Source organism: Crotalus tigris, unplaced genomic scaffold, assembly GCF_016545835.1.
Source record: "Crotalus tigris isolate CLP2741 ecotype Arizona unplaced genomic scaffold, ASM1654583v1 scf7180000017631.5181431, whole genome shotgun sequence".
Lineage (NCBI taxonomy): Eukaryota > Metazoa > Chordata > Lepidosauria > Squamata > Viperidae > Crotalus > Crotalus tigris.
Genome location: NW_024096525.1, coordinates 4821179 through 4835820, shown reverse-complemented (window position 1 = coordinate 4835820; position 14642 = coordinate 4821179). Strand labels below are relative to the sequence as shown.

Here is a 14642-nt window from a genome sequence, read left to right as displayed (position 1 = left end):
GAACTATATTATGGGGTCGCGGCATTAGAAAGGTTGAGAACCACTGCACTAGGACTTCAAAGTCCCTCTCACAGTTACTATTTTTAAGCCAGGCAGGTCTCACCCAATCTGTACTTGTGCCTTTGGTTTTTCCTGCCTAAATGTAAGACTCCACATTGAAACTCATTTTGTTGGATAGAGCCCATTGTTCAAGATTGTCAAGATCTTTTTGGATCCTGAGTTTGTCTTCTGAGATGTTGGCTACTCCTGCCAGTTTGGTGTCATCTGCAAATTTGATGAGTTCCCCTTCAATTCCCTCATCGAAGTCGTTGATGAAGATATTGAAGAGTACTGGACCTAAGACAGAACCTTGTGGTTCCCCACTGCTTACTTCTCTCTTTGTATATGTAGTGCCATTGAGGACTACTCGTTGAGTACGGTTTGCCAACCAGCTACAGATCCATCTGGTGGTGATGTTGTCTATTCCAACTTTTTCTAACTTATCAGGGAAGTAGGTTGTGGTCTACCTTATCAAATGTCTTACTGAAATCTAAGTATACTACATCCACAGCATTTTGCGGATCTACTAGTTTAGTCACTTTATCGAAGAACGAGATGAGATTGGTTTGGCATGATCTGTTTTTAACCAACCCGTGCTGGCTACTAGTTATAATTTTGTCGGCTTCTAGTTGTTCGCAGATCTGTTTTTTGATTATCTTTTCTAGGATCTTCCCAGGTATTGATGTTAAACTGATTGGTCGGTAGTTTCCTGGGTCCATTTTTCCCCCTTTCTTGAAGACGGGAACCACATCAGCCCTTTTCCAATCCTCAGGTACCGTATATTCCGGCGTAGAAGACGACTTTTGAGAGCGTTGAAATGGGTGCCGAACTCGGGGGTCGTCTTATACCCCGAGTCATCTTATATGCTGGAAATAATGGTAGTTTCCGGCGTATAAGACGACTTTCTAGGCATGCGACTCGGTGTCGATCATCTTATACGCCGGAAAAACGTAGTGTCTGGTGTATAAGATGACTTTCTAGGCATGCGACTTGGCGTCGATCGTCTTATACGCCGAAAAAACATAGTTTCCGGCATATAAGACAACTTTCTAGGCATGCGACTCGGCGTTGATCGTCTTATACGGCGGAAATACCAGTAGTTTCCGGCGTATAAGACGACTTTCTAGGCATGCGACTCGGCGTCGAAGTCAGGGTCGTCTTATACACCGGGTCGCCCTATACACTGGAATATACGGTACTTCCTTGTTGCTCCAGGATTTATGAAGGATGTACAGTGGTTCTGAGATAACTTCTGTCAGCTGTTTCACAACTCTGGGATGTAATCTGTCAGGTCCCGGTGATTTATATTTGTCAAGGTCGGATAGGTGTTCTCTTACCATTTTCTTGCTTATTTTAATTTTTGTTTCTCGTTTGTCTTTTGCAGTGTTGGTTTTTTTTTTTTTTTGGTATGTTGGGCTATAGTTTCTTTTTGTGTGAAGACTGATGCAAAGTATGAGTTAAGCAGCTCTGCTTTCTCCCTGTTGCCTGTTATTTCCTTGCCATCTTCTCTCTTTAGCGGACCTACAGTTTCCTTGACATTTTTCTTGTTGTTAATATGTTGGAGGAGGAAAGGGTAGTAATCTGTAGGCCTAATTATTTTGGTTAGGTTCTCAGCCACATCGTTGATTTTTGCTCCAGGGAGACAACATACCACCCTGGATTGTATATCTGGGTCTGCAGATGGATGACTCTGTTCCTTTGAGGATAGAATCTTCTATTACCAACTCTTGCCTTCCTTTTGGGGGGGGGGCTGCAGTCTCGGGTGCTTTTCCGTTTATCTCTGCAGTTGTTTTATCTGAATTTTTGGCAAGCCTACATGTGCAGTAAATTCTTCGTACTCAGATGTTAAAAAAAATGTTTCTTTTGAAAGTCAGATTGTTTGAAAAAAATATTGTAAGGTGAATCCAGTTCATTTCCTCCTGTGTTCAAAATTTCACCATCTTGTGTAAATTAGCCATGCACTTTCCCAGTGACAGTCTTGAAATTTTAGTAAGTAATTGGCATTCTTTCTTGCCAATGACTGGGATGATGAAAAGATCATAATTTGGATACATTCTATTTTTATAAAAGCTCTTCTGACACCGTTGCAGTTTATTTCACAAATCGTTTCGGCGTTCCTTGAGCTCTGTGATATAGTGAAACTCAGGAGAGCATTTAAAAATATATATATATATACTTGAAGATTGCTCCGATTCTCTGCAGTTCAGAGTATGGGGCTTTGTACTTTGTCATAAGTATTGTCTTTGATCTATGTGGATATATGTTGAATCCCTGATCCATCTCAAAGATAAACCGAGGATGTCATGTAGTACAAACAAGACTATGTTTACGGATGACTGGGTATTTCATGTCATAGAAACAGGTCTTTATAGCTTACTAGAAACTGTTGTAGGTCACTGAGGTCACTGCTTTTTCTTTGGCAGCACATTCAGAGTCTCAGCAAGCTCTGAAAAGAAAATATTGTGAGACTTTTTCCTGTTGGGTCGTAGAACTCATGAATATCCTTCAGTCGATATCTTTCGGGGTTTCTGTTGGCTTTAAATACATTTCTTTTTATTATTTCCTATTTTAAAGCTAGAGTTGATGCATCATATGTACAACGTGAGAAGTGTTAACTCAAAATGGCAGAGTATAAAATCAGACAGTATAAAGTCACATTAAAACTGCAATAAAATACAATTATAACTAAAGATGGGGAGGAAAGGCACGAAGAGTTTCATGAAAATTCTTCATGCCTTTCCTCCCCATCTTTAGTTATAATTGTATTTTATTGCAATTTTTAATGTGATTTTATACTTTCTCTGTCTGTCTGTCCATCTGTGTGTGCCTGCCTGCCTGTCTATGGTTTAATTTGCCTTGCAGCGAAATGAATTATAAACAAATGTAATAAAAATGAATAAATAAATTCTGGACAAATATTTAGAAAATTTGAGCCCCCCAAAAATTCATGAAAATGCCTGTTTTTCAGTGAATAGGACAGTGATGGCGAACCTTTTAGAGATTGAGTGCCCCAAACCTCTCCCTACCTCTGTCCCTGCTCCGCCCTGCCCATGGGGCTACCCATCACCTCCATGGTCCGCCACAGATCACCCAGCCAGCCCAGCAGCGCCATGGTGGCCATGCTCTCTGTCCGTGCCCTGCAGCATCATCTGCGCGCGACGGGGCACAAGGGCGGAATCTTGTCCCCGCTGCCCGGCTACCATGTCCTTAGCTGCACTGTTTTGCGTGGGCCGCGCCTGGGGCGACTCTGCTCTGGGGAAGCTGCTGGTGAGGAGGGGGCCGTGGGAAGAGGCGGGGCTGGGGCAACGGTGCATGTGCCCACAGAGAGGGCTCCGAGTGCCGCCTCTGGCACGCGTGCCATAGGTTCGCCACCACTGGTATAGGATATTGATTATAGTTGCATTTCCATATATCTTCTCATACCTTTCAAATTTAAAGGTGTTTTTTTTAACTAGCATTTTAATCTGAATTAAGTATCTATCGAATTGGATTACTTGGAGTAATTCAGTGACTTGAATTAATCTTCCAAGTAATCAAGTAAACAATTACTTGATAAAGTAATCAGATAATCCATATGAAATAATTGAGTCACGTAGTCAAACAACTACTTGAATCAAGTTGCATTGTTTGAATTGCTTTATGTATTCCGTGCCACAGCGACCACTCTACTTAAATATGCAAGGATGCTAACCAGACGTATTGCAATAATAAATAAAAGGACCTCCAACCTGCCATCTCCTTCAGGTGGGAGTGAGCTGATCAACTTGAGTTGCTGCTTGTTGTTAGTGGGTTGTCACGCCCTTAGAGTCAGGTCTCCGTCCCACTCCTGGGAGGTGTAGCAGAAGGCTGTGCTTGCACGTTCTGCAGCAGAATTGACTTTCAGAGATATCCGGAGGCCCTGGGCCAGTGATGGCGAACCTTTTAGAGACTGAGTGCCCAAAACCTGCCCCCTGCCCCCGCTCCGCCTCCCGCCCTGCCTGCTCTGTCCCCACCCACCCCCTGCCCCGCCCACTCGCAGGGACACACACCGCCTCCATGGCCCACCACAGCAGATCACCCAGGCAGCCCTGCAGCGCCATGACAGCCACGCCTTCCGCCCGCACCCTGCAGCATCATCTGCATGCTATGGTGTGCAAGGGTGGAGTCTTGTCCTGCTGCCCAGCTATGTCCTTGGTTGCGCTGCTCCGGGCAGGTCACGCCCGGGGCCGACTCTCCTCCAGGGGGACTGCTGGTGAGGGGGCCGCGGGGGGAAGCGGGGCTGGGGCAATGGCGTGTGCCCACAGAGAGGGCTCCGAGTGCCGTCTTTGGCACCATGCCATAGGTTCACCACCACTGCCCTGGGCAGTGGAAGCCTCCAAAGGGGGACTTGGGTCCTCTTTCTTGAGGGTTATCACATCTGGTCCAGGTGTTCTCCGTACCAATAAATGAGAATGTTTGTTAGCTCAAGGTTGAAATGAGGGGTCCTTGGTGCTCTCTGAGCTTGGTTGTTTTCTTTCTTTTTTTTTCTTTTTTTGTAAAAGTTTTGTTGGTTTTTTTTTTTTACAATAACAGCCTTAGTGCCTGGCATACATCGTGTTCTCTTGGTTCATAATTTTTTTTAGAAAAGAATATACAATTAATAATAGTTAAGAATTAATTTTTATATTTCCATAATTAACATATCAGTTTATAGTGTATTTCCCCGATCTTCTCTTCACCCAGTAGTGTTCTCCTTTTACGACATTAAACAACTATAATTTCTAACATTTGTTTTTTTCCATATTTAAATAATTAAACAAAAAGATTTTCTTCTATAATTATACCAACGATAGCGGGGTCCATGTGTAGCATTTTTTTTTCTTATCAGCTTATGTTGTTTACATAAGAGCCATCAATTTCTCTCACTGTTAAAGTAAACCTACCATTAAAATTATAGACAGATCATTTTTTTGTCAATGGGCAAATTGACAGGGGATCAAATACTTTTTTCCCTCACTGTAATTGGGGAGGATTCAGTAAATGGACAAAAATGCCAAATCCAGTCTAAACATCTGCCTGAGTATCTAACCATAATAATAATATCCCTTATATCAGAGGTAGGCAACCTTGGCTCTTTTATGACTTGTGGACTTCAACTCCCAGAATTCCTGAGCCAGCCATGGGAGTTGAAGTCCAGGAGTCATAAAAGAGCCAAGGTTGTCTACACCTGCCCTATATCTATAATTCGAGGCAGCAAATATATCTAATATTCCTCCCTCTTATTTTCCCCATTACAAAAACACTATAAGGTGGATTGGATTGACAGAGTGTCACTGGCCAATTTGATTTGGTATTGGAGCTGGCAAGCCATTTTTATGCATTTTATATATTTAGTCTGCTATGATTTTGATTTATTGTCCAATTATTATAGATAGTTATATCTATATTTGTTATTTTCTTGATAATCTAGCAAATAACAAAGGTGAAAGTATTTAAATATTTCAAGGATTAATATCTAACAATATATTGTATTTTTAAGTATATAATATATGAAATTAATATGACATATTGAACCTGCATCTCATAAGCATAGTAAAATATGAGCATATGGAAGGACAGAATTTAAATTGGCATGTCGTCTTAATTCCTAAATACTGTATTCAAATATATTATAATCACAGCCTTACTAAACTGACTATTGAGCTAACTGCCAAAACTGTTAATTAGGACATGAGAATGTTCAAGAAAAATTATAGCATTTCCAATTTTTGAATTGTATCATAAGGTAAAAAGATACTATACAATGAATCCAGATTAAACTGATGTGTTTTATTGTTATTATTGCAGATCTATCCAGGCTTTCCTTTTCGGCAGGTAAGTGGGTTTTTTTTTAATAATTTCTAATTCCAGTAAATGGCTCTTGTTATTTACTAGGTATCAAATTATGATGTAGAATACTGTAATCCAGATAGAAAGTTTTTTCTTTTGTTTCCTTTGTTTTAGGCAGGAAGTAAGCAGATTTTTAAAAATAATATTTTATTGGTTTTTTTACATTTGCAATTCGTAAATGCTTAGTAAACAACGTGTTGCCTGGGTTCATTTGTTTTATTTAATAATATACATTAAATTCCTAATCTCTACCCTGTTTTTCCAGCCATTGATAAAATACATCCCATATTTGAAAATATTCTGTTTCTTCTTTTTTTTTAACCTTCAGTGTAAGTCTATCCATTTCTGCACAGTCCAGTATTTTCTTGATTATCTCTTCTTCAGATGGTGTTTCTTCATTTTTCCAGTACTGAGCAAATACAATTCTTGCTGCTGTTAATACATGTAACATTAAATATACACTTTTTATCATATTTTTCTGATATCATACCTAATAAAAATAATTCCGATTTAAAATCTACATGTTTTCTTAACATCTTTTCTAGCCAAATATGTATTCTTGTCCAAAATTTCTTTGCTTTAGGGCATGTCCACTAAAGATGATAGTACGTGCTTGGTTTTTATTGCACTTCCAACAGTTACTAGACATGTTTTTAAACATTTTTTTGCTAATCTTGCAGGTAATGTGCCATCTATAAAACATTTTATATAAATTTTCTTTATAAGCAGATGCCATTGTCAATTTATAATTTCTTTCCCAAAGATTTTGCCATTTTTCTAATTCTACATTGTGCCCCCAAAATTTTTCTCCATGTTATCATTGTTTCTTTTACTTGTTCATCTTCCATTTTTAAATTTAATAGAAAATTATGCAATTTCTTAATCTACTTTTCATCTGAAGTCAACAATACCTGATCAAATATTGTCTGGTCTTTATAAAAACCATGTATTCTAGCATCTTTCTTATATCTCAGTTGTATTTGCAATTGAGGCCACCACGATAAATCAATACCCTGATCTTCCAACTCTTGTTTAGATTTTAATTGCCCTTCAGTATTCAAAATATCTTTATAGGTTACAATTTTCTCAAAATTAGTTCTGTTCGGGTGAACAAAAGCTTCCATTGTTGAAGGCCATCCTGGTATTTTCATATAAATTTTAGCTTTTATCATTTCCCATACTAAAAGTAATGTGTTTCTTACATAGTGATTTTGGAAGTATCTATGAATTTTACTCTTCCCATATCATAGAAAAGCGTGCCATCCTAGTTGTAAATCATGTCCTTCCAAGTATAATAATCTTTTATGTCTAAGGGTTATCCATTCTTTTAGCCATGTTAAAGCACATGCATGGTAGTATAAGACACAATTCAGTAAACCAAATCCTCCATTTTCTTTAGATTCTTGTAACATTTTTAATCTAATTCCCTTGCCAAATAAATTTCAAAATCCGTATGTTTAAATCATCGAATAATTTTTTTCTCTATTTTGGGGGGTATTGTTTGAAATAGGAAAAGCAATTTTGGTAAAATATTCATTTTCACAGTAGCTATTCTTCCTAACATTGATAATTGTAAAGTTTTCCATTTTTCCAAATCCAGTTTTATTTGATTTAATAGTTTTATATAGTGGTCTTCTTGTATTGTTGCACATCTTGCTGTTAGATATATTCCCAAATATTTAACTATCTGGAGATCTATTTTTCCCGACAGTTGATTTTTTTTTTGTTTATCTGTAAGATCCTTAATTATAAGTTTAGTTTTTTCCTCTGTTTATCTTCAATCCTGCTACTTCTCCAAATTCTTCTATCCTTTTCAATCAGAGGAAACCGACCAAAAGATGGAGGAAATAAAGGAAGAAAATCAAAGACTGGTGCAGGCAAATAAAAACTTGGAAGATTCACTGGCAGTACTGGAAATGGAAACGGCTTCCCATTTCTTAAGATTTCAAAATATACCTGAAGACAAGGGAGAAAATCTTACAGAACTGATGACAGAGCTGTTAGCGGAAGCGTTACAAATTGGGAAACAAGAAATGAAAAGAGAAATGGATCAAATATTTAGAATTAACTCAAGCTACGCAAGGAGATATAAAATGCCCAGGGAGGTACATGTTAGATTTGTGAAGAAATTCTTAAGGGACGAAATATTGAGAAGAGTGAGGGATGAAGGGATGATCCATTGCAATATAGAGAAAAGGAAATTGTGGTTTTGAAACACACCCCTAGGAGGATAAGAGATTCACAAAAACAATATCAATTTTTGACTACCAAATTAATCAAAAAAGGAGTGAATTTTGGATGGCTAGTCCCGGAGGGGATTTTAATTAACTGGGACAATAAAAGATACAAATTGGACTCCATCTTTAAGGCAACAGAATTTTATGACAGACATAGAATTTTTTTTTTTTGAAGAAAAGATTCCAGAATCCCAAACAGATAGTGAATTTAGAAAACAGGAAGAGTCAACAACAGAAGAGGTTGCTATACGAAGAGAAAAAAAATAAATAGAAATATAGACAATGAAGGCGGGGCAATGGCATGAAAACAGAAACAGACAACAACTACTAAAAGAATAAAACCTAAATAATAATAATAATATCATCATCATCATCATTGTAAAGTTGGAAGGGACCTTCGAGGTCATCTAGTCCAACCCCATGCTCAGGCAGGAAACCCTATACCATTTCGGACAAATGGCTGTCCAGTCTCTTCTTAAAAACTTCCAGTGTTGGAGCATTCACCGCTTCTGGAGGCAGGTTGTTCCACTGCTTAATTGTTCTCCCTGTCAGGAAGTTTCTCCTTAGTTCCAGGTTCTAAGTAAAGAAGATGGAGAAGGAAAGGGGATTCTCTCAATGAATATAAATGGGTTGAACTCCCCCTCAAAAAGTTTTTATTCTATACTTTGTTTTATAGGAAATGAACAAGTTCTGCTTTATTAGTGACTTTTGCATTGTCTAATCCAGTAAATATTTGATAAATATCTGTTAATAGATTTGTGAACATTCAAAATATTCTCTTCAAAAAGTAATTTCAAAGGTAGTCTAAAATTCAGATTTTACTCCGATTATTTGTTCTAATTGCACAACCTGAAGACCAGGTCCTAACTACTTGATTCTTCTTCTTGTGCCATATCCGTTATCGGATGTTGGCGATCATGTTGGCGATCCTGTTTTTATCAGCAGCCGCACGAAAAAGTGCTGCTGAGTTTTGTCCCAACCGGTCCCTTAGATTTTGAAGCCACGATGTTCTTCTTCTGCCTGGACCTCGTTTGCCTTCAATCTTTCCCTGGAGGATTCAATGGAGTAGGCCGTATTTTTCTGGGTTTTGCCTCACACGTCCGAAATATTCTAACTTTCGTTTTTTAATTGTTTTGATGATTTCCCTTGGCTTTCCCAGGCGGCTTATCGCCTCCTCATTTCTGATCTTGTCAACCCAGCTTCTACGTAACAGCCGCCTGTAAATCCACATTTCAAATGCTTCTAGTCTCTTCAGGTGGCCTTCTGTCAGAGACCAACTCTCTACTCCATGGAGCAGGATAGAAAAAAATATAGCATCTGACAAGCCTGATTTTCAGTCTTAGGCTTCTGTCGTGACTACAGAATCTCCCTGTCTGCTAGGAGCACGATAAACCCAAAACTACTTGATGCTCTCTTTTAATTCTCCTGCGCATGTCTGTCAGGCTTATGTTGAACATTTCCTTTCCTTTCCTTCTATGTGGGAATCAATAAACGAAAAGGAATTTTATCCGTGCTCCTTAGTCATCGGAGGCAGCTGACAATTGGATTGAGTCTAGATGCCATTTTCTTTTGGTTGCTGTCTGATAATGGTAATCCTGAACCTTTCGCTTTCGTCTTTGATTTCATAGTTGAACCTTTTTGTAGGGATGACTGAGTGTGGGCCGTCGAATGCATTATGTGATTAGGTAGTTTGTTAAAACCGTCACATAAGGGAGCTGGCCTACATTTCTCTAATCTCTGTCACCGCTTTGATGTTTTTGCCGCTGACTTTGCTCTTCCTTTTTAATTGAGGCCACGAATGTGTGGCTTGACGATTTGAGAGTGCAAATCACTGGGGCTTCTCAAGCCAAGTTGCTCAAATTCTATACATGGATCTGAAGGATCTTCATCATTGTATAAATGCTTACCCACCCCACCCCCAATTAGGCCAATATAGTGTGCACTCCTCCAGCGAGGGAGAGGAGGAGAGGATTTTTAATTGGATGTACAGCTCAGTTTCAGCATACGAGCTGTTATGCTCAAGATAAGAATGGATTAATCAGAGTAATCACAGGTGATTTTATTTCTGTCGTCACCATAGAAAACAGAGTTTTAAGGTATTGCACATTTTCATTTCTATGGTTATGCTTTCCATAATCATGACGGGATGCTCGGAAATGTTCTCCTTATACACTACTTTGATATATTTAATTTTCATTTTAATTGTGTGTCTTGGAAAAACGCATCAAAAGTCATTTTCACCACCCAGTGAAGTGAGTCAGTGTCAACGCTGCTAACATTGGATGTTTTGCTTTGACAACAGTTGGAGCTGCAGCCATTTTCTTCTGATGTTTTACTTTTAGAGTTAGAGTTAGTGTTAGATGATGCTGGGGGGAGGAATGTGCATGAAGTTTAGCTAGACCAGTGTTTCTCAACCTTGACAATTTTAAGGCATGTGGACTTCAACTCCCAGAATTCCACAGCCAGCATTGCTGGCTGTGGAATTCTGAGAATTGAAGTCCACATGCCTTAAAATTGTCAAGGTTGAGAAACACTGAGCTAGACATAACAATTCTGAACCTACTGTGTGAACCAAGGTTATTGAAATAAGAGATGATAAGAATTGGCCGGGCTGGAGAACTGGAGGGAAAGCCTGCATTTCAAACTAATTGGAGAATGTGATTAATGACTATTAATTGGAGGAGGGAATTGTGCTTTGATACTATGTGCTCAGGGGAGGGGAATCTAGTTTTTGGCTTCAACTGTGTTAGTGCCGATGTTACGCTTCTCAGATAAAGATTCTTTAAGGTAAACAATGCCTCGATGTTCTTTAAAGAGTTTCATCTGTCGGAACCATGACTGTCAGAGCATGAGAAATGGTTTTTGCTGCTATTAGAAAGGCTGCATGGTGCCATTAGATTTGATTCACTGTTGTGTCCTGTCACAGTTACGAATTTTGCACGGGGAAGTATTGCAGAAAGGGTGAATATGTGTTAGAAGTTGGGAGATCCCACTATTCCTGTCACAATTGCTTTAGCCGCACAGAAGTGACAAATACTCCTACTTTGAACCTGACCAGGGAAGAAATATTTACAACAGAGTATTAACTGTTGTCTTAATTATCGTGAGGAAAAGAAAACGTAAGGGTGTACATATTTAAACCTAGATGATATTTTTCTGAACCTGGAAATGAAGATTACACAATAAGAGGTAGAATTTAGAAATTAAAAAAAAAACGTATTGCTATCACCTCTGAAAGGAAATGGAAATTCTGGGAACTGATTTGATTGTTCTTTCCAAGACTCTAAAAGAGAGTTTCGAGAATATATTATGGGTGTTGTCCAAAACAGCTGTTTAGTCATGATAAAATGTCTACCATGGGAAAACGCAATCGTGCCGTAAGTTTTGATTTGTAAAGCAGTTGGAAAGCAGGCAAATGCGAGTAGATAAATGGGCACCACTTCGGTGGGAAGGTAACAGAATTCTCTGTGCCTTGGCATAGAGGCCCACTGGGTGGGCGTGGCTGTGGTGGTCATAGCAGATTGGGTGGGTGTGGCTAAGGTGGGCGTGGTCACCTTGATGTTGCTCGTAGGGAGGGATGCCTGTGGGGGCCGGGCAGGGTTGGGGGAGATCCAGGGGGTCTCTGGCAGGTGGGGCAGTGGGCAGGAGGCTTGTCCTGCAGGGTGAGGGGAGGGGAGGCAGGGCAGGGATGCTATTGTTGCAGGGCAAGGCGAGGCAGGGGCCAGGGCGGCTGCTGCCTGACACTTATCGGCCCCCGCACACTGAGGCCAGCGAGCGCATGGGGGCAAACAGTGTCTGTCAGCAGTCACAGCGTGCCAGCACACTCTGGGGCTCCGCAGCCCACCGCCAGCAGTTCAGAGAAGCCGCCTCTGAGCTGGATGGCCACCCGATAGCTGAGGAGGCAATGCAGTGGGTCGTGCCCAGGAAAAGGCAAGCATGCAAGGCCAGGAGGGATGGGATGGGATGGGGTGGGGTGGAGGGAAACCAGCCGTGCTGGGATGCATCTGGCCACGTGGGACCTCGGTGAGTTAGTGGGCAGCTGGTAGAAGAGGGACAGTTGCCATCTCTGGGGCATGGTGCGCATGCGCAAAGAGAGGGCTCTGAGTGCCGCCTCTGGCATGCATGCCATAGGTTTGCCACCACTGCTCTAGACTCAGACACGACGGGACAGGGGAAATTCTACCTTTATACAGATGTGGTGGAAGGAAGTTGGTTTATAAGGACAAAAAGGATATAGAGAGGCATAGCAAATGGAAGTGAAGTAACTCAATTTGATTTTATTTCCTTTTTGTTCTCCAATCTCACGGATTTAATTCCCTTTTTTTACTGCTTCTTCCTTCGTTTCTGCATTCTACATAACAATATTGACCACAAAAGGCAGTACAGGTAGTCTTCGTTTAACAACCACTCGTTCAGCGTCCTCTCGGAGTTACAAGCATGCTGAACCAGGATGGGTCCTTAGGATGTAGTTAGGGCTGTAACTGCAGTGACGTGATTGCAATTTGGGTGCTTGGCAGCCATCTTGCCGTTACGACGTTGCAGTGCCCCATGGTCACGTGATCAGCATTTGCTAACTTTACTGGATGCAGTATTCCAAGTGTGGCCTTACCAAGGCATTGTAAAGTGGTTTTAATACTTCACGTATGATTCAGACCTTTCCTGATTGAACTGTCAGAAGTTCAGTTACAGATATAACCAGGATTGGATGTAAAATGTTGGAATTGCAAGTACATTTTTAAGTGAGATTATGGCCTAATTCAGATTCCTCCAGATGTGTTGGATTGAAGATGTTGGGAAATACTGTGTGGTACACCTGGAGGGCTGATGATGTTACCTAGTTTGTATAATGAAACGTCCAATTCCAGCAACCGTTCCTTATATGTTTTAGCCTCCAGTTTCCCCCCTGAAGAGTTTATGTATAACGTACACTTGATCAGGTGGAGTCACAATCTGCAGGCATATTGAAAACATCGGACTTTAGTATTGCTTGCTTTTTTTATTGCTTCCAAGCCGGTTCTTTCATCTTTTTTGTTTCTCAGATTGTGGATCTAAAGCCAAGGGTTTGAGATGTTTCTACAGATTGTTTGTACAGACATTCCTATGCAATATTTCAAGGGACATCCTCTTAGTTATTTGCTTTTTATTGAGAGATTAATGAGAGGTAGGATTTTTGTACCTCCCCAAATGGCTGAGAGGAATTGAAGCCTAGTATATCTATAGTAGATGTATGTTTCAGAAGGCTGCTATATTAAGATCAGGCAGCTCTTAATTGCTCCTTTTGGTCCAGAATATTAATTATTAACACAAAACAGATTGTTTTATTACTACAAAATTGGAATGTGTCTTTGGAGTAGTCAGCTAAAAACCTCTATATTTTTATCTGTTGCTTTTTCAATTTAAAGATAGATTCTTTATTTAAAGAAAAGCACACTTTTCAATTCTGTTGTACTTCAGTCTTTGATTCATCGCAAAAATGTATGCAGGAGTTTTTATTGGAACGTTCAGTTTGGTTGAAATGATACAGCAAATGGATCTCAAAATTGTTTTGTGTATGCATGTAGACCTGTTTTATTCACACATTGTGAAGACGGTTTCATTCATTAATACATTTTAGTGTTGCATTTACTTCCCAGCAAGTTCTGTATTAAAGTTTAATTTGTGAAGACTTAACTGTAAACAGCTTCCATTCCCTCTGGCTATTTTCTTGCATTCTTTGATAAGCAGTGCAAGATGAGAGAATATATGTGCTACTGTAAGTATGACAATTTGCTCTCTTTTCCTTTTCAAGGGCTTTGAAACTCCTCAAAAGGAACTTGACACCAAATAATCTCGTTCACTCCTCTCAATTCTGGGGACCAGGGACTAATAAACCAGAACAGATGTCATCCATCTGTGGCACATCTGTCTTCTGTTCTATGCCAATGTGTAAATTATAATTCCAGGGTAGTCTGTGATTGACTGAAGTTAAATGCTGTAATAATAAATATTACAGTATAAAGTTTTCTGTAGGAAGACATGGAAATTTAAGCTTCATCACATGGAAAACAGTGTCCTGTCTGCTTTATTTACAGATGGGTTAGGCTGGGCAAACAGTTGATTTTATTCATTTTTTTGGTTGTTCTTGTTGTTAAATAAAACAGTTTTGCTTTTACTGTGGCACGAAAGAATAGAATTTCACAATAACTTGATATCGGTACTAAATTCATTAAAAATAATACACGACACTGAGCAGTAAAAAATATTTACACACGATACTGTGAGCAAACCAAAGTCTAACCCTAAAGTGGTGTATTGATGGGAACACGTTGCTTCTGGCAGTTAGTTTTTATGATTTTATGTTGCGAATAACTAAGTGGCATATTCAATAAATGAGGGGTCCCCAACCTGTGGGACACAGCCCACTACCAGAACATGGCCGCTTGGCCACTGGGATGCGTCAAGGGATGGCCAGTGCACTTGTACACGTGCTAGTGCTGCTGCGTCCCGCTGGTGCTAGCGCCGCCTCAAGCATCCCACTGG

General features: G+C 39.9%; 1 protein-coding gene across 2 annotated transcripts in view; it reads left to right on the top strand.

The window, feature by feature from the left end:
- PTK2 (protein tyrosine kinase 2) overlaps positions 1 to 14642 on the top strand; it is a 259759-nt gene that overhangs the window by 60568 nt on the left and 184549 nt on the right. For both annotated transcript variants that reach the window (XM_039334574.1, XM_039334565.1), the window contains one exon: positions 5845 to 5871. Coding sequence is in view for 1 of the 2 variants with exons in the window: in XM_039334565.1 (XP_039190499.1) it covers positions 5845 to 5871 (27 nt within the window). In the remaining variant the exon portion in view is untranslated. The remainder of the gene's footprint in view (positions 1 to 5844; positions 5872 to 14642) is intronic.